Genomic DNA, 20,141 nt, shown 5'->3' with positions numbered 1-20,141 from the left:
TCTGTAAAGGGTAGTTAAATGAAAACCAGATTGATGCAACAAAGTAAGTAAACTGTTTAGTGTTTGAAAAGTTATCGCCATAACTGTTAATATACATTATTCCACTTGACACAAGACGGTCAATACCCATACTGAAAGATGTTTTCGGTTGTCACCAGGCGTGCACCTCTTAGTCCGAAGCAAATCGACGGCCGCGAATGTCTTTCTTCAGGCCTCAAAAACTACGGAAATCGCATGGGGATCGATCGGAACTGTATGGAGGATGTGCAAGGGTTTTCCAGCGTACTCGAAACAACCTTAGCAACATGTAGGCAGGTCTGGGTGATATTGTGGTTCCGTAGACAACTGCAAACACATTTCCATGAAGACAAATGAATTAACAGTTACGACAATTACTTTTGAAACAATAAGCAACTTACTTACTTTTCTCTCCATCTGTCTCGTTTTCATTTGACGCCCCTTATTCAAGGGAAAAGATCATGATCAAGCATTCTCAGCTATTTGGATTTGGCTCGGGAGGGGGGGGGCGGAGCTCGACGATGGATAGGATATAGGATATCATACAGCCAGCTTTATGATAGGTATGATGGGAAAATAAATGTATTTTGACTGATAAGAAAGGAGCTCTATAACAGCCAAATGTGACTATGGCATTAAGGAACGCTAAGGCAGGATGACGGCACGATGACGAGGGGGTGGAGGAATACAGCGGAGTTTCTGCTGTATAAACTGCTCCCTGACGACGTTCACAATATCGTGCAACACTAAGAGAAAACCTAAAACCTACATACACCATACAACACTGCAACTGTCACCTGTCCTTTTGCGCAAGAAGAGGTTGCGGTAGCAATCTCAGAGCTCAAAAACAAAAAAGCACCTGGACCAGATGGCATCCACTCGGAAACACTGAAAAAACTAGCACCGCAGATTACCCCGTTCCTAACAACGTTACTGAACGATGCCTGCCCGAATCTCGTGGTCGTGCGGTAGCGTTCTGGCTTCCCACGGCCGGGTTCCCGGGTTCGATTCCCGGCGGGGTCAGGGATTTTCTCTGCCTCGTGATGGCTGGGTGTTGTGTGATGTCCTTAGATTAGTTACGTTTAAGTAGCTAAGTTCTAGGGGACTGATGACCATAGATGTTAAGTCCCATAGTGCTCAGAGCCATTTGAACCATTTTTGAACGATGCCTTACGGCTGGGCAGGGTACCTACAGCATGGAAAACCTCCAAAGCAGTCATTATTAAGAAATCAGCGGACAGGGATCCTTCAGATCCAAAGACTTACAGGCCAATATGCCTAATAAACATCCTAGCAAAGATTCAGGAGAAGCTACTGTGTAAGCGCCTGCAAACACACAGAGCTCTCAGGGGTATGAGCCAACACCAGTTCGGCTTCAGATCTGGCAGATCAATTGATGATGCCATCAACCAGGCCCTGCATCTTTGGTGGCCAGCACTGTTTCAGAGGCTAAGACATCTGGAGGTACCGCAATCACTGTACAGCAGTTTCTGGACTACTGTAAAGACCAAGTAGTCGAATAGCAGATGGACAGCCGGAAAGTAATTAAAAGAATTACCAAAGGCTGTCCTCAAGGGTCGATCTGTGGCCCCATCTTCTGGGACATAACAATCGAACCCTCCTACAACTTCTGGATGGGGATGACAGGTCAGACGGAATTGTCGCCTACGTAGATGACCTATTAGTTGTATTCACTGCAAACAACAGAGCCCAGTTAGAAGAGAAAGCCAGTGGATTACTAGAAACAATTACTCAGTGGTGTCACAACAACAAACTCAGGATAGCCGAAAACAAAACAACATACACATTACTGAAAGGATCACTCCAAAGGAATCAATCAGTTAAAATTGGGGACACAAACATCAAACGAGCACGCATTACGCGCTATCTTGGGGTACACATAGATGAAAAATTGAATTTCCACGAACACATAAGGCTAACAACAGACAAAGCAGAAAAAATACTCTACAAACTGGTGAGGCTAAATTCAAAACAGTACAGACTACCTCTACCGGTCATACGTACATACCACTGTGCGCTCTTCGAATCAGTACTCAGCTTTGCAGCTAGCACGTGGGCACATAGACTGAACGTGGTCACCAACAAAGCATCCGTCAGACGAGGGCAGAGAAGTGTCCTACTTAGGCTATCTGGAGCCTTCGGTACCACCTCAGCGGATGCACTATGTGTGGTGCTCGGAATATGCCCCATAGATATCACGATCAAATACAGAGCTGCAGGGTACTGGTTAAAGGTGGGGAGACTAGATAAGGTACACACAATAACCGGTGTGCCCATAGGGACGATACGTCACCTTAAAAGTTGGCGTTTGGATACAGGGCAAGGTGAGTGGGATGTAAGTGATAAGGGACGTAGGCTGCACGACTTCCTCCCCGACATAAGGGAGCGGTTGAGAATGAGGCATATCGATCCCAGCCGCGGTATGGTACATTTCTTAAACGGGCACGGACCTTATCCCACGCACTTAAACCGCGTGAGTCTGAGGCAGACACCTACATGCACATGCACATGTGGGGAAGAAGGTTCCCCAGAACACACTGTCTTTTTCTGCGGGCAATACGCGAACAATAGACATACACTACACTTAGATTACAAAGATACAGACATAGATATATACACAGCAATAAGAGACGAAGAACAATGGGCACAATTAAACGCACTGACAGACACTATTTCAAAAACAACACATGAAGAGTAAATGCGGACACGCCATCACAGACATGCCTATGTGCAGCGTAACAGAAATCTCCAGAGGATGGACAGCGATACCCACAGTGAGAGCGAAAATAGTCGCAATGAGGAGGAACAGGAGGAGGAAGCTGAGACGTGGCAGTAAATAAGCAAAAGTGCTGGCAATCTAGCCAAGAAAACACCAAATGCTGTACATGGATGCGCACCTACTGTAGTTAATACATAGGAATAGTAACAAATAGGATACGAAACATTATTTCTCAACTAATAACCATTTGTGTGTGTGTGTGTGTGTGTGTGTGTGTGTGTGTGTGTGACTGGCGGTCAACGGCTCGATGAAACCATTCCGAGGTATTCACCGTCCGTCACACTCGGTGATGGTACTAACAAACCTCTTAGCTATCCTATCTTCTTTTTATATTCTTCTAAAAAGCAACAAAATTTTATTTATATTTCAACCTCGACTTATTGTTATTTTGAATCATTCTTCGTAAATGTTATAGAGAAAACAAAAGGAAAGAAAACCGTAAAAAGATGAAAAACGAAAATTGTAAGATGCATGACCTGTTTTAAACATCAGATAACAGGTCTATAATTTGGCAATAAATAAGTAAATAAAAATTAAGGAATAAAATGTTTAAAAGAACAAATGAGATCTTTTTGTTGTTGTAGTGGTCTTCAGTCCACAGACTGGTTTGATGCAGTCCTCCATGCTAATCTATACTGCGCAAGCTTCATCATCTCCAAGTAACTACTGGAACTTACATCCTTCTGAGTCTGCTTCGTGTATTCATCTCTAGGTCTCCCTCTACGATTTTTACCCTCCACGCAGCCCTCCAGTACTAAATTGGTGATCTGTTGATGCTTCAGAATATGTCCTACCAACCGATCTCTACTTCTAGTCAAGCTGTGCCACAAATTCCTCTTCTCACCAATTATATTGAGTACCTCCTCATTGGTTACGTGATCTACCCATTTAATCTTCAGGATCCTTCTGTAGCACCACATTTCGAAAGCTTCTATTCTCTTCTTGTCTAAACCAGTTATCGTCCATGTTTCACTTCCATATATGGCTACACACCATATAAATACTTTAAGAAAAGACTTTATTACACTTAAATCAATACTCGATGTTAACAAATTTCTCTTCTTCAGAAACACTTTCCTTGCCATTCTCAGTCTACATTTTATATCCTCTCTACTTCGACCATCATCAGTTATTTTGCTCCCCAAATAGCAAAACTCACCTGCTACTTTAAGTGTCTCATTTCCTAATCTAATTCCCTCAGCATCACCTGATTTAATTTGACAACATTCATTTATCCTTGTTTTGCTTTTGTTTATGCTCGTCTTATATCCCCCTTTCAAGACACTGTTCATTCCGTTCAACTGCTCTTCCAGGTCTGTCTCTGACAGAATTGCAATATCATCGGCAAAACTCTTAAGTTTTTATTTCTTCTCCATGGATTTTAATTCCTACTTCAAATTTTCTTTTGTGTCCTTTACTGGTTGCTCAATATACAAATTGAATAACATCGGGGATAGGCTACAACCCTGTCTCATTCCTTTCCCAACCACTGCTTCCCTTTCATGCCCCTCGACTCTTACAACTGCCATCTGGTTTCTGTACAAATTGTAAATAGCCTTTCGTTCCCTGTAGTTGACTCTGCTACCTTCAGAATTTGAAAGAGAGTATTCCAGTCAACATTGTCAAAAGTGTTTTCTAAGTCTACAAATGCTAGAAACGTAGGTTTGCCTTTTCTTAATCTTTCTTCTAAGATAAGTCGTAAGGTCAGTATTGCCTCACGTGTTCCAACATTTCGACGGAATCCAAACTGATCCTTCCCGAGGTCCGCATCTACCAGTTTTTCCATTCGTCTGTAAAGAATTCGCGTTAGTATTTTGCAGCGTGACTTATTAAACTGATAGTTCTGTAATTTTAACACCTGTCAACACCTGATTTCTTTGGGATTGGAATTATTATATTCTTCTTGAAGTCTGAGGGTATTTCGCGTGTCTCATAGATCTTGCTCACCAGATGGTGGCTCTCCCTAGGCTACCAGTAGTTCTAATGGAGTGTTGTCTACTCCCAGGGCCTTGTTTCGACTTTTGGTGCCCTGTCAAATTCTTCACGGAGTATCATATCTCCCATTTCATCTTCCTCGATGCCCTCTTCCATTTCCATAATATCGCCCTGAAGTACATCGCCCTTGTGTATAATCTCTATATATTCTTTCCACCTTTCAGCTTTCCCTTCTTTGCTTAGAACTGCTTTTCCATCGGAGCTCTTGATATCTATACAAGTGGTTCTCTTTTCTCCAAAGGTTTCTTTAAATTTCCTATAGGTAGTACCCATAGTGATATATGCCTCTACATCCTTACATTTGTCTTCTAGCCACCCTTGCTTAGTCGCTTTGCACTTCCTGTCGATCTCATTTTTGAGACGTTTGTATTACTTTTTACCTATTTCATTTATTGTATTTTTATATTGTCTCCTTTCATCAATTAAGTTCAATATCTCTTCTGTTACCCAAGGATTTCTACTAGCCCTCGTCTTTTTATCTACTTGATCCTCTGCTTTCTTTACTATTTCATCCCTCAAAGCTAACCATTCTTCTTCTACTGTATTTATTTCCCCTTTTCTTGTCAGTCTCTCTCAAACTCTCTACAACCTCTGGTTCTTTCAGTTTATCCAGATCTCATCTCCTTAAATTTCTGCCTGCTTTCATGATTTTTAAAGCAAGTGTTAGCTATGATCACGTTATGCTCTGTGCAGAATACTAGCAGGCGGCTTCCTCTTTCATTCCTTACCACCATTCCATATTCACCTACTACATTTCCTTCTCTATCTTCCTGCTATCGAATTCCAGTCTCCAGTCCCCCATGACTATCACTATCTGAATAATTTCTTTTATCTCATCATACATTTCTTCAATCTCTTCGTCGTCTGCGGAACTAGGTGGCATATAAACTTGCACTTCTGTCATAGGTGTGGGATTCGTGTCTATCTTGGCTACAACAATGCGTTCACTATGGTGTTCGTAGTAGTTTACGCACTCTCCTATTTTTTTATTCATTACTAAACCTGCTCCTGCATTACACCTATTTTATTTTGTATTTATAACCCTGTATTCACTTGACCAGAAGTCTTCCTCCTCCTGCCACCGAATTTAACTAATTCCCACTATATCTAACTTTAACCCATATATTTCCGTTTTTAAATTGTCTAACCTACCTACCCGATTAAGGGATCTGACATTCCACGCTCTAATTAGCAGGACGTCAGTTTTCTTTCTCCTGATAACGATGTCCTCCTGAATAGTTCCCGCCCGGAGATCCGAATGGTGAGCTATTTTACCTGCGGAATATTTTACCCAAGAGGACGTCATCATAATTTAAGCATACAGTAAAGATGGCCGCCCGGTTAGCCTAACGGTCTAACGCACGGCTTTCCGGAGCGGGAAGGAGCGCCTGGTCCCCGGCACGAATCCGCCCGGCGGAATTGTTTCGAGGTCCGGTGAGCCGACCAGTCTGTCGATGGTTTTTAGGCGGTTTTCCATCTGCCTCGGCGAATGCGGGCTGGTTCCCCTTATTCCGCCTCAGCTACACTATGTCGGCGATTGCTGCGCAAACAAGTTCTCCACATACGCGTTCACCACCATTACTCTAGCACGCAAACATAGGGATTACACTCGTCTGGTGTGAGATGTTTCCTGGGGGGAGTCCACTGGGGGCCGAACCGCACAATAACCCTGGGTTCGGTGTGGGGCGGCGGAGGGGTGAAGTGGACTGCGGTAGTCGTCGTGGGTTTGTGGACCACTGCGGCTGCGGAGGGGACGGAGACTCTCGGTCGTTTCTATGTCCCCGGTTAACAAACAACATACCTACATACAGTAAAGATGCATGCCCTCAGGAGAAATTACGGCTGTAGTTTCCTCTCGCTTTCAGCCGTTCGCAGTACCAGCACAGCAAGGCCGTTTTGGTTTATGTTACAAGGCCAGATCAGTCAATAATCCAGACTGTTGCCCCTGTAACTACTGAAAAGGCTGCTGCCCCTCTTCAGGAACCACACGTTAGTCTGGCCACTCAACAGATACCCCTCCGTTGTGATTTCATCTACGGTACGGCTATCTGTATCGCTGAGACACAAGGGAGGGGGGGAGGGGAGAGAATACAAAACATTATTTTCAACACAAAACAGAAACCTCAAATGAGTTCACGATCACAAATGTGACCTGTATGTTACAGTAATATACACTCCTGGAAATTGAAATAAGAACACCGTGAATTCATTGTCCCAGGAAGGGGAAACTTTATTGACACATTCCTGGGGTCAGATACATCACATGATCACACTGACAGAACCACAGGCACATAGACACAGGCAACAGAGCATGCACAATGTCGGCACTAGTACAGTTTATATCCACCTTTCGCAGCAATGCAGGCTGCTATTCTCCCATGGAGACGATCGTAGAGATGCTGGATGTACTCCTGTGGAATGGCTTGCCATGCCATTTCCACCTGGCGCCTCAGTTGGACCAGCGTTCGTGCTGGACGTGCAGACCGCGTGAGACGACGCTTCATCCAGTCCCAAACATGCTCAATGGGGGACAGATCCGGAGATCTTGCTGGCCAGGGTAGTTGACTTACACCTTCTAGAGCACGTTGGGTGGCACGGGATACATGCGGACGTGCATTTTCCTGTTGGAACAGCAAGTTCCCTTGCCGGTCTAGGAATGGTAGAACGATGGGTTCGATGACGGTTTGGATGTACCGTGCACTATTCAGTGTCCCCTCGACGATCACCAGAGGTGTACGGCCAGGGTAGGAGATCGCTCCCCACACCATGATGCCGGGTGTTGGCCCTGTGTGCCTCGGTCGTATGCAGTCCTGATTGTGGCGCTCACCTGCACGGCGCCAAACACGCATACGACCATCATTGGCACCAAGGTAGAAGCGACTCTCATCGCTGAAGACGACACGTCTCCATTCGTCCCTCCATTCACGCCTGTCGCGACACCACTGGAGGCGGGCTGCACGATGTTGGAGCGTGAGCGGAAGACGGCCTAACGGTGTGCGGGACCGTAGCCCAGCTTCATGGAGACGGTTGCGAATGGTCCTCGCCGATACCCCAGGAGCAACAGTGTCCCTAATTTGCTGGGAAGTGGCGGTGCGGTCCCCTACGGCACTGCGTAGGATCTTACGGTCTTGGCGTGCATCCGTGCGTCGCTGCGGTCCGGTCGCAGGTCGACGGGCACGTGCAGCTTCCGCCGACCACTGGCGACAACATCGATGTACTGTGGAGACCTCACGCCCCACGTGTTGAGCAATTCGGCGGTACGTCCACCCGGCCTCCCGCATGCCCACTATACGCCCTCGCTCAAAGTCCGTCAACTGCACATAAGGTTCACGTCCACGCTGTCGCGGCATGCTACCAGTGTTGCCACGGCAAAGTGGCTGACACTGACGGCGGCGGTGCACAAATGCTGCGGAGCTAGCGCCACTCGACGGCCAACACCGCGGTTCCTGGTGTGTCCGCTGTGCCGTGCGTGTGATCATTGCTTGTACAGCCCTCTCGCAGTGTCCGGAGCAAGTATGTGTTATTTTTTCCATTTCCAGGAGTGTAGAACGACATAGGAGCAGATCCGGGGTTCGGGTGCGACATAAACACGCACATACTCTCTCTCTCTCTCTCTCTCTCTCTCTTTCTCTCTCTTAGTTACTGTCTCCCTCGCCCCCTCCCACCTTCTTGTCATCCCAAACAGAGATTGCTGTCACTCTCACTTTTAGTGAGCCACAGATGCATGGAATTTTAATAATAATGACAATAAATTATATGAAATATTTTAATATAATAAATAATATTATTACTTTGTTTACATTAGTGATTAGTACGGCTGTTTTATCACAACTTCAATATTCTGAGAAGTATACTGATGAGCCAAAACATTATGACCACCTGTTTGATAACTTTTTGTCCTCTTTGGCACGAAATTCATCACTGAGTCTGTGTATCAGGGACCGGACACTTTGTTGGTCGGTTTGTGGAGGTATGTGACATCGTAAGCCGACGCACAGGTCAAGAAATTCGAATAAATAGCGGGCCGTTGATTTGCGTACGTGGAGATGGAGCCCAAAAGCGATCCTGATGGGTTCCCATAAGATTTACATCAGACGAATTTGGTGGCCGAGACATCAACGTGAGTTCACTATAATGCTGCTAAAAACTAGCACAGTTCTGATTACGAGAGACAGACAATTATACTGCTGAAAGATGACTTCGCCATCGGGGAAAAGATATCAAGCATGAAGGGATGCAGGTGGTTTGCAGCTGTCAGTGTGTCTTCGATTTTACCACAGCTCCTATGCAAGTGCAGGACCATGTCTCCCATAGCATAATACCGCTCGCACTAGCCTGCGTCCGTGTAGCGCTGCACGTGTAGAGCTTCCGTTCACCTCAATGACGGCGTTTGTGGAGACGACTATCGACCCTGTGTAGCAAAAATGTGATTCAACCGAAGAGCCGACGTGTTTCCACCGATCGACGGACACATCCTGATGGTCCTCTGTGCCCGATGTCGTTGGGTCCAAATGTGAACACACAGGAGTGGTCTACTGCGGAGCTCTATGTTCAACAATGTACGATGAACGGCGTGCTCCGAAACACTTTTGCGTGGAGCAGCATTGTGCTTTTTGCAGAGATGGAACAGTTTACATCTATCCTACTTTACAGAACAGACAAGCCTCAGAACGCCACGTTCCGTGCAGAATCGTGGACGACCAACCATTTAGCGCCTAGTGCCTATCTCTTTCTATAGATGCTCACTACAGTAGCATGTGAATATTAGACCAGCTCCGCCATTTTAAAGATATTCGTTCACAGGCTCTGCGTAATAATAATCTGCGCTTTGCCAGAGTGTCTTATCTCAATGGATTTCTCCATTTGCAGCCAGTATCTTCACTAGGGTGATTTTCCGTCCGTGTCTACTCTACTTAGATACTTTTGTTAGCTTATCAATGTGCATCTTCTGAAAAGCATTTGTCTCAGAATTTGTCAAGGACATGTGTGATAATGTACACGATATTAAATCGAAGTGCCCTGAACCGTTATCAATTTTTCGCTTCGCACTACGATCACAGGTCTGCAAACTATGACTACACACGCGTGAAAATGAGGGAAACACTGTTTCTTTCCGTTAGTCAGTAAAAGTCAGTCTTTCTGTTATATTTCCTTAGTGGAAGGTATTCCTCTCTTTGTCTTGCCTTACTCAACTTGGTGTTCTGCCTGTACACTTACGAACTGTACCTGAAGTATTGTTGGCAGGAAGTATGGCTAGCGTGTGAGTGGACGCCTTTCTCGTCTGGAGGTGGCCAGGCCACACAAGCTCATCCACATGGCTAGTCATGAGACAAAGGACTGAAAAGCATCATACGTGAAACAGAGCTTTTAATTCTCCTGAATTTCCAGCCACTTCCGAGATAGTCCTCATTCTGCTTGTCCTCCGACAGGTAACTAAGAAACCTAGAAAGTTATATATGTGAAAATATAAAAGACATTTCGACTCACCCCCACCAGGTCTGAGCTTGGAACGGCGTGTGTTTAGAAGTGACTTTACACGTTAAATATCGCCTCGCTTGCACCTTAGCTGGCTGTAAGTGACAGAGATGCGTGGATAAGGCGACCAAGATTTGATCTTGGTTTTAAGAGAGATGACCAACAACTGGCCACGATTTTAAGAGAGGTGTAATGGAGATTTAATCGCAAAATTTCAACTGCACAAATACATCGCATTTTTTGGAATGGGTGATACCGAGAAACGTCGGCATATTTTCAAGACAAGCATTTAAATATCTACATCTAATGCATCACATGCCTGTTTTATTACTTAGGCAGTATATGATTTGAGCACTTGGTTTCACCAAATGCTAGATGCCTTCTCGAAGTGTTTTAAACACAGAGTTATGCTGACCGTAATTTCCATTTCCATTATCTGCATAGTATGCATCTCAATTATGAAGCTTCAGTGAAGATTTGATCAAACTGTGCACACAATTAGCTGGCTTGTCTGCCTGTCCGTAAGTCGCCTACTTTTTATTTGCTCACGGCAAAAATAACGTACAAATAGAGGGATCAACTTTCTGTATTTGTAATTGGAGGCATCGGTTGCAATAGCGAAAAAGTTCATCGATTTAGCTGGATTTTTTAATTGGTAAAGGTCTTATGGGACGAAACTGCTGAGGTCATCGGTCCCTAAGTTTACACACTACTTAATCTAACTTAAACTAACTTACGCCATGGACAACACACACACCCATGACCGAGGGAGGACTCGAACCTCCGATGGGGAGAGCCGCACGGTCCGTGACAAGGCGCCCTACACCGCGCGTTTACCCCGCGCGGCTGGATGTTTCAAGATATTAGCGAAGTTCTGAACATTTTTCGGAGCCAAAATCTTTTTCACAACTGTTTCTGCCTTAGTGTGGACACATATCACCATCTCAGCCAAATTAGAGTTATATAAAAGATTCTTCGATAATTTATTTCCACAATCCATACTTCTACAGATAGTACTGTCTTTGACTATAGACAAAAGTATTGCTAGCTCACCTGCAATGTTTTTAATGTGCTTGTTGCCACTTTCACTTCTGTTTCGTTCCGATTATGAACTTCTGTACAAGAATGTTGCCTGCAGTAGGCATTACCGCTACGAGTAATACTGAAGTCAAAATCGCATAGCTCACAGAAAACTTGTGAGAGTCAATTGAGAAATAAATAATGCAACGAGCGTGTTTAAACACGAATGTCTCTATAATGTGCTTTCACGTGTCCTTGTTACTTCCGTGTCTTATTTGTATCGTAGTTGCTGATCGGTACGAGGCGAGTGCATCTGTGGCTTGCCAATACTAGGGGGAAAAAGTGAACGTTCCCCTCTCACGACCCCTCTAGAGGCGTAAGCTATTCATTCTTTCTCCGCCCCTCTCATTTCTTTGATCCAAACCACATTTTTGTAGAAAAGTCTATAAAGGGCGAGCATTAATAAAATCATTCCTGACTGGAAATGGAGGAAAAAGGGTCCTATGAACATGTATCTGGAAATGGACACATCCCGGAATACAGTACAGAGCTGCATCGAATCCGTGTCACAACGGAAGTTCAAGGGGCCTCCATGGGATGCAGTGCTTATGTTCATATGTCGCATCATGGACCACTGCACTCTTTCATACGTTCCGGCCTCTCTCCGAATAGCATTCACAGGCGTCTTGAAAACGCTGTCGAAGAGTCTGCACATCAGGAAATGGTTAAGCACACACAGCGCTTTTGGGATGCCCCCAAAAGTAAAAATCCAGGGGTTTTAAGCCCGGTGATATAGCAGGCCATGCTGCAGGGCCTCCGTGTCCTATCCAACATCCGGGGAAGATGCTGTTGGCCGGCCGGAGTGGCCGAGCGGTTTTAGGCGCTACAGTCTGCAACCGAGCGACCGCTACGGTCGCAGGTTCGAATCCTGCCTCGGGCATGGATGTATGTGATGTCCTTAGCTTAGTTAGGTTTAAGTAGTTCTAAGTTCTAGGTTACTGATGACCTCAGAAGTTAAGTCCCATAGTGTCCAGAGCCATTTTTGAAGATGCTGTTGAGGTGTCGCCGAACTGTAATGCGGAAGTGGATTAGTGCTCCGTGATTCAAAAGTCACATAACCTATCGTATTGCCAAAGGCATATTCTCAGGCAGCCGAAGCAGAGTATTCTCCAGCAAGTCCAGGTACGTTCCTCCGCCGTGGCGTTTTAAAATAAATAACCGGTTCATGTATGTGGTCGCCAAAAATCTCTGCCCACACATTGACGCGAACCGATGCTGATGAGCGCCTCAACCATTCCCTGAGGATTATCTGTAGCCCACAGGTGACAATTCTGCAGACTGATGATGCCAGCTTCGTCGGTAAAGAGGACTGATGACAGAAATCCCATAATTGTGATGGTCTGAAGCAAAACCCATTGATAAACTCCTTGCTGTAGGCGGAAGTCCGCTGCTGGTAATCCTTGCATTCATTGTAGGTGACAGGGATAGTATCGGTTCTCATGCAGGATACACATACTCGTACTTTGGCTTACACCATGTTGGTGGGCCATTTGCCTGGAGCTTGTACTACGATTCATCACAATATCCTGCAGAACCCGGTCCTCCCTGAACATTGGTCTGTCTGAAAGGAGCCACGATCACACAATTGCCGAAAAAGGGCTTGAAATATCGTGTGGTGTGATTGGTGTCTGCGAGGGTTTTTCTTTTGGCACAGCCGTGCTTCCTCTCCACCGTTCCCATCTACTTAGCCGTACATCAGCACCATCTCAGCTTGTTCCTGACACGAATACTCGACCATTCTGCTGCTTACAGTACACAGCGTCAATCACACAGCCTGAAACACATGACACGTAGTCAGAGGAACTTTGTAAGAGGTCCATGATTAAAAAATTTGTTGCTAGCGCACTCGAGCAGTGTAATTTCGATGGATTGCTCACGCGCTGCCTGCGATATGTAAGCTATAAGAGAATCTCAGACCAAAGAGCAGTGTTGACTGCAGTAGGAACTGTGTGTTAGTAGCAGTAAGTAGTTGCTAGCAGTCTGGTGTATCGTTTTGTCTGGGGCGGTCGTGGTGGAGCGATGGCGGAGCCTGAGCGTTGTAGTATAAGGTAAAAGCAGCCTCGTGCATATGTAGTATTGTTATATCAAATCCCATGTAAATGTTTTAAAAATCTCTTAATAATAATCTTTCTCATAAAAAGTAACTTTTGACAATCATTCATTTCAATTTAAAGAATTTACCAATTTCTCCAATCCTTGGTCATCGCCGGCCGCGGTGGTCTCACGGTTCTAGGCGCGCAGTCCGGAACCGTGCGACTGCTACGGACACAGGTTCGAATCCTGCCTCGGGCATTGATGTGTGTGATGTCCTTAGGTTACTTAAGTTTAAGTAGTTCTAAGTTCTAGGGGACTGATGACCACAGCAGTTGAGTCCCATAGCGCTCAGAGCCACTTGAACCGTTTTTGAACCTTGGTCATACCGATTATTGAAAGGAAAAAACTGTTGTTTCTTTTTATACATGACAAATCTATCGGGCAGCATTGCACAGAGCTGTGCCATATCAATTTCTTATAGGAGCAGATATATACGCGATATCCGGCGACCTAATTGAGGTAAGATTTTTCAATTTATTCAGAATGAATTTTCAGGGCCATGACGCAGCAATGCTGACGTCCTAAATTTACCAGTTTAAATTCACAGTCATTATTGAAAGGTTATAATTGAGCGACAATTTTATCGAGAGGTTTGTCACATTGTATTATTGGTAGGTTATTCTAAATGTCAATGCTATACATATTTTCACTGTTGGATAGTTACGCTAAATGAGAATATTATTTATATTATTTTTTGCTGTTGGGAGGTTGCGGAATAAATCTGTTGGAAGCTTACACTAAATGTGAATGATATAAATAATTTTTGTTTTCACTGTTGGGAGGTTACAACTTTCACTCGCCAGTGCCACCTACCGCAGCAACCTTCAGGACACATGTTCATAGGCGCTTTTTTCCTACATTTCCCGTCAGGAATCCGTCCACGCGGTTTGTAGGTTTCATTAATATCCACCCTGCGTGTCGACTATAGTATCGATTACTATGCAAAAATATTTCGAGTTTTGTCAGTCAGGGAATTTGAAGTTCGCGGGATTAATAATATTTACAACAGTGATCACTGACGAAATATACGGGAGGAAGAAGTGGTCGGTAAGAGAGCCGGGAGGACTGAAGAAACACTGCTGTGGTACGGGACGGTCGGTCGCCGTGCGGAGAGTGAGTCGCCCTGCGCGTGGAGTACCTGTTGGTGCGGAAGGCCTTGCGGAGGCGCGACTTGAGGCCGTGGCCGTGCGAGGGCGGCGGCGAGGCGCGCGGCTCGGGGGCGGAGGCCCGCGCGCCCAGCAGCAGACGGGCGCCGAGCTCCGGCTCGCTGCCCCACCGGCCGTACGCCGTGGTGCGCTCCAGCAGGCGGTGGCGCGCGAACTTCTCGATCACCTCGGCGCACACGTAGCGCCCGCAGAAGCGCGCCCACTGCTCCGCGCGCAGGCCCCGGCCAGAGTCGCGCAGCGTCGGCGACGCGCCTGCAGCATAGCCACGTCGTACTGTGAAGCACAGCAGCTCTACAATCGTTACGGAAACTTCCTGGCAGATCAAAACTGTGTGCCGGACCAAGACTCCAACTCGGAACCTTCGCCTTTCGCGGGCAACTGCTCTACCAACTGAGCTACCCAAGCACGACTCACGCCCCGTCCTCACAGCTTTACTTCCGCCAGTACCTCGTCTCCTACCTTCCAGACTTTACAGAAGCTCTCCTGCAAATATCCCCCCCCCCCCCCCCCCGCTGTGACCAAGCCATGTCTCCGCAATATCCTTTCTTTCAGGAGTGCTAGTTCTACAAGGTTTGCAGGAGAGCTTCTGTAAAGCTTGGAAGGTGGGAGACGAGGTACTGGCAAAAGTAAAGCTGTGAGGACGGGGCGTGAGTCGTGCTTGGGTAGCTCAGTTGGTAGAGCACTTGCCCGCGAAAGGCAAAAGTCCCGATTTCGAGTCTTGGTCCGGCACATAGTTTTGATCTGCCAGGAAGTTTCATATCAGCGCACACTCCGCTGCAGAGTGAAATTCTCATTCTGCAAACATTAATTGTTACCCTCAACATAGACAAATGTAATGTATTGCGAATACATAGAAAGTAGGATCCTTCATTGTAGGATTATATGATAGCGGAACAAACACTGGTAGCAGTTACTTCTGTTACTTCTGTAAAATATCTGGGAGTATGCGTGTGGAACGATTTGAAGTGGAATGATCATATAAAATTAATTGTTGGTAAGGCGGGTGCCAGATTGAGATTCATTGGGAAAGCCCTTAGAAAATGTAGTCCATCAACAAAGGAGGTGGCTTACAAAACACTCGTTCGACCTATACTTGAGTATTGCCCATCAGTGTGGGATCCGTACCAGGTCGGTTTGACAGAGGAGACAGAGAACATCCAAAGAAGAGCGGCACATTTCGTTACAGGATTATTTGGTAAGCGTGATAGCGTTACGGAGATGTTTAGCAAACTCAAGTGGCAGACTCTGCAAGAGAGTCGCTCTGCATCGCGGTCTAGCTTGCTGTCCAGGTTTCGAGAGGGTGTTTCTGGATGAGGTATCGAATATATTGTTTCCCCCTACTTATACCTCCCGTGGAGATCACGAATGTAAAATTAGAGAGATTGGAGCGCGCACGGAGGCTTCCCGGCATTCGTTCTTCCCGCGAACCATACGCGACTCGAACAGGAAAGGGAGGTAATGACAGTGGCACTTAAAGTGCCCTCCGCCACACACCGTTGGGTAGCTTGCGGAGTATAAATGTAGATGTAGATACTTCCCCACATCACCCCCCCCTCTCGCTCCCCCCCCCCTCTCTCTCTCCCTCTCTCTCTCTCTCTTTCGCTATTCATGTCTTATATTCACTCTCTCTCATATTCTCACTTTCTCAATCTCTCATTCGTATCTCTCGCCAATTTCTCCTCTTTCACCAATTTCCTCTCACACGAGCTTCCCGTCTCTATCGCTCACTTCCCATTTTTCTATGTCATCCTTACATCCAGTATCTCAATCACTCCCTAAAACTTACTTTCCCTCTTACACATCCTCACCTTCTACCTCTCTCTCTGTCTCTGTCTCTGTCTCTCTCTCTCTCTCTCTCTCTCTCTCTCTCTCTCTCTCTCGCGCGCGCGCGCGCGATCGCCCCCCCCCCCCCCCCCCCACACGCACATTCTATACCTCGCTCTCGGTTTCAGTCCCCCAACTCTCACTTTTTCAATCCCCACCTTTCAGTTTCTCATTCTCACTATTATTTTCTACCTCACAATCTTAGCCACATTCTCTACCTTCTCTTCTGTCATAGATCAGTTCTCAAAGGTAAGCTAAAACTATGACTAGCTTGCAGTTGGGTTATTTTTGGGGGAGTAGACCAGACAGCGAGGTCATCGGTCTCATCGGATTAGGGAAGGAAGAGGAAGGAAGTGCCCTTTCAAATGAACCATCCCGGCATTTGCCTGGAGCGATTTAGGGAAATCACGGAAAACCTATATCAGGATGGCCGGACGCGGGATTGAACCGTCGTCCTCCCGAATGCGAGTCCAGTGTGCTAGCCGCTGCGCCACCTCGGTCGGTAGCTTGCAGTTTCGAACCTATAGAATCCTGATTAAGACACAGGGTGATTTAGAAAGAACAAAAAAAGGTTTCAGCTATTTCTTAAAGACAAGCTGTGAAAGATAAAAACACATTGCACATGTCACTGGGTAGAGGAAGGTTCAGAGTTTTATGTTCGCGCAGACACTACACCACGCGTTAAGTATGAGCACCATGTGTTGTCCGAGAAACATCCAAACAGTAGTATGTTTCATTCCACACACGAATCAACACGTCCCTCTTTACTGAATTGACAGCTTCAACAATTTGATTTCTCAGCTGTGAAGAGTAACTGCCACAAGTGGGACAAAGACTATCCTTTATGTACCTCCACACAAAAAATTCAAAAGGTGTAATGTCTGATGACCTCGAAGGCCAATAGCAATGAAAAAGGTCTTGTTGTCCAACACACAAAAGGACTGGCCTTGTGGTGTAGTCCCCATGTTGCTACAAACAAACAACAGCACAGCTTTGTCAAAACACACGCTCACTTCCCATTTTTCTATGTCATACTTACATTCAATATCTCAATCACTCCCTCATATTCGTTTTCCCTCTCACACATCATCGCCTTTTATCTCTCTCTCTCTCTCTCTCTCTCTCTCTCTCTCTCTCTCTCTCTCTCTCTCTCGCACACACACACACACACACACACACACACACACACACTATAGCTATCCAGTAACTTGCCCAACGTATTTATATCTTTTATAGTTTGCCTGTAATAAACAACTGAAATCTGTTCTTTTTTGATGACCAGGTGTATCTCTTGTCCCCCTCCCTCCCAGTAATAATCGTTTCCAACCAGTTGATCATCTAATCATGTGGTAGAACTAAAATGACAATCATATCATTCTTCAGATCTCATTTTAGGGATTTCAAACCAGATCTCTCCACGATTTCTCTAGCACTGCTTGACATGCATTTCACTTACAAGAATTATTTATGGTGAACAGCATTACAGAAGTCGCTGTCTCTATACGGCTGAGGTGATGTTGGGAATATTTGCACTGAATAATGAAAGACTGTTTGAAAAGAACGACTTATGAGACTCTCGATTTAGAGTTGGTCCAAGGGTCGTGCTGATGAAAGTCATCATTAAAAATGGGACAACTGCTTGTTTTCCCAAAGATGGACGAAAAAACTAACCATGCGCTACTAAAACAAAGCATTCTTACGTCAGCATGGTATGTTTCAATGAAAAATGGGAAAATTAAATCTCGGTGGCGAGAGGTAAAGACGAGCACAACTCCTTGCAAACAAGAGTCCATTGTATTCAAGACTGCCCCACCTTACCTACCAAATTTACAGATTTATTTTGCAAACTCACATGAAAGTTTAGAAGAAAAGAATCAGGTGTCAAGTAGAGGCTTACATTTAAAATGTAAAGAATGCGTTGGACTTTCCACAGGAACGTAAGAATGTATTCTACATAAAAAACCACACATTACATAAGTACCACAGTGATGAAATTACAACGAGTAACATACATATAATAGCATGTGTATATCCGTTTCATCAGATAGCATTTGCAATGTATTAGGTAAGGGAAAAAGCGTGATAAAGAGTACTGTTGTGCGGTCACAATATCCAGGTTCAAAGACCTTATTCTTATTTAAGCACATAGAGTTCAGCCACAAACTACATTAAGTACCTTCTCATTCCTGAATTATTCACATCTAGACCAAGCTACACAACATATAAATATCAATCACAGTTTTTCAAAATTGAAAATGTTTTAGTATTATAATTATTTTATAAATATGTCCAAAAAATATCTTTTACTCACGTCACCCCAAAACAAAACATTGTCAATAACACAAAGACAAACAGAGCCAAATTTTCACGGTTTATCCATATTTCCACTGCCTTGTGAGAATTTAGCTACAATCCATTTGGCTTAGACAACGAGTTGATATTTTCTGTTTTTTTTTTTTTTTTTTTTCTTTTTGTGAGCTGCACTTTCAACACGACCGCTACTAAAAGGTAAAGTCTGTGGCACAAGCTCGTGACAGGGCCGCTAGCCTGCGTGTTAGTAGAGTGTAGCATCTCTTCGCCGCGGCATTGGGTGTGGGAGGACGACTGACCCATAGCCCCGTCCGTCTTGTATCCCGGGGAAAAAATACCCGGTACCCATTTTATTCCAGGCAGAGTGGACTTAGAGGGACTGGAACGAATAAAAATCCCCGCAACTATCCGGTACTGAACCTGGGACCTCCACAGAAGGAGTTTAGTGACCTGCTAGACCAGCAAGGTCTCGGCTAGACCAATCTTAATGTTTCTCATTTGGAAAAATGGACAGAATGTGAACCCTATTGCATTGGTCGTGGAAGACGGTCAGTGTGTGATGCCATCTGCAGAACCTTTCCTCGTCACTTACAGAGTGACACGTTGCGGTGGAATTGGAGAGAAAGGAGCAACCTTTGTCCACACAGTGACTGCTGCGGGGAGCGGCAAGATGTGTGATTAACAAGCTCAACCTTCCTCAAGCAGTGTTAATACCAGATTTTGAGCACCGGTATAAAACTAGGAGTGACCTATGGAAGTAATGAGAACTTAAATCAATAAAATAATATCGGCTTTCAAGCTGGGTCAAACGGTTAACTGCCCACTAGCTTTCGGCACAGATATCCTTAGCCACTGGCAAGTGGTTAACCGTCGAGTGGACGCCAATGCCGTGCCGCCGCCAGTGACGTCACTGGTGCCTAGCCCGAGCCGTACATGGTAATATTTTGACGGCACGACCGCCGCGCCGGCTTCTACATCTACATACATACTCCGCAAGCAACCTGACGGTGTGTGGCGGAGGGTACCCTGAGTACCTCTATCGGTTCTCCCTTCTATTCCAGTCTCGTATTGTTCCTGGAAAGAAGGATTGTCGGTATGCTTCTGTGTGGGCTCTAATCTCTCTGATTTTATCCTCATGGTCTCTTCGCGAGATATACGTTGGAGGGAGCAATATACTGCTTGACTCTTCGGTGAAGGTATGTTCTCGAAATTTCAACAAAAGCCCATACCGAGCTACTGAGCGTCTCTCCTGCAGAGTCTTCCACTGGAGTTTATCTATCATCTCCGTAACGCTTTCGCGATTACTAAATGATCCTGTAACGAAGCGCGCTGCTCTCCGTTGGATCTTATCTATCTCTTCTATCAACCCTACCTGGTGC

General features: G+C 45.4%; 1 protein-coding gene across 4 annotated transcripts in view; it reads right to left on the bottom strand.

The window, feature by feature from the left end:
- Positions 1 to 20,141, bottom strand: part of LOC126266974 (ankyrin repeat domain-containing protein 33B-like) — a 1,584,966-nt gene that overhangs the window by 23,950 nt on the left and 1,540,875 nt on the right. For all 4 annotated transcript variants that reach the window (XM_049971702.1, XM_049971705.1, XM_049971704.1 and 1 more), the window contains one exon: positions 14,601 to 14,880. In XM_049971702.1, the coding sequence (XP_049827659.1) occupies positions 14,601 to 14,880 (280 nt within the window). The remainder of the gene's footprint in view (positions 1 to 14,600; positions 14,881 to 20,141) is intronic.

The sequence above is a fragment of the Schistocerca gregaria genome, chromosome 4 (genome assembly GCF_023897955.1).
Source record: "Schistocerca gregaria isolate iqSchGreg1 chromosome 4, iqSchGreg1.2, whole genome shotgun sequence".
Lineage (NCBI taxonomy): Eukaryota > Metazoa > Arthropoda > Insecta > Orthoptera > Acrididae > Schistocerca > Schistocerca gregaria.
Note: the sequence above shows the minus strand (reverse complement) of the source record. Positions and strands in the feature narration are given on the sequence as shown.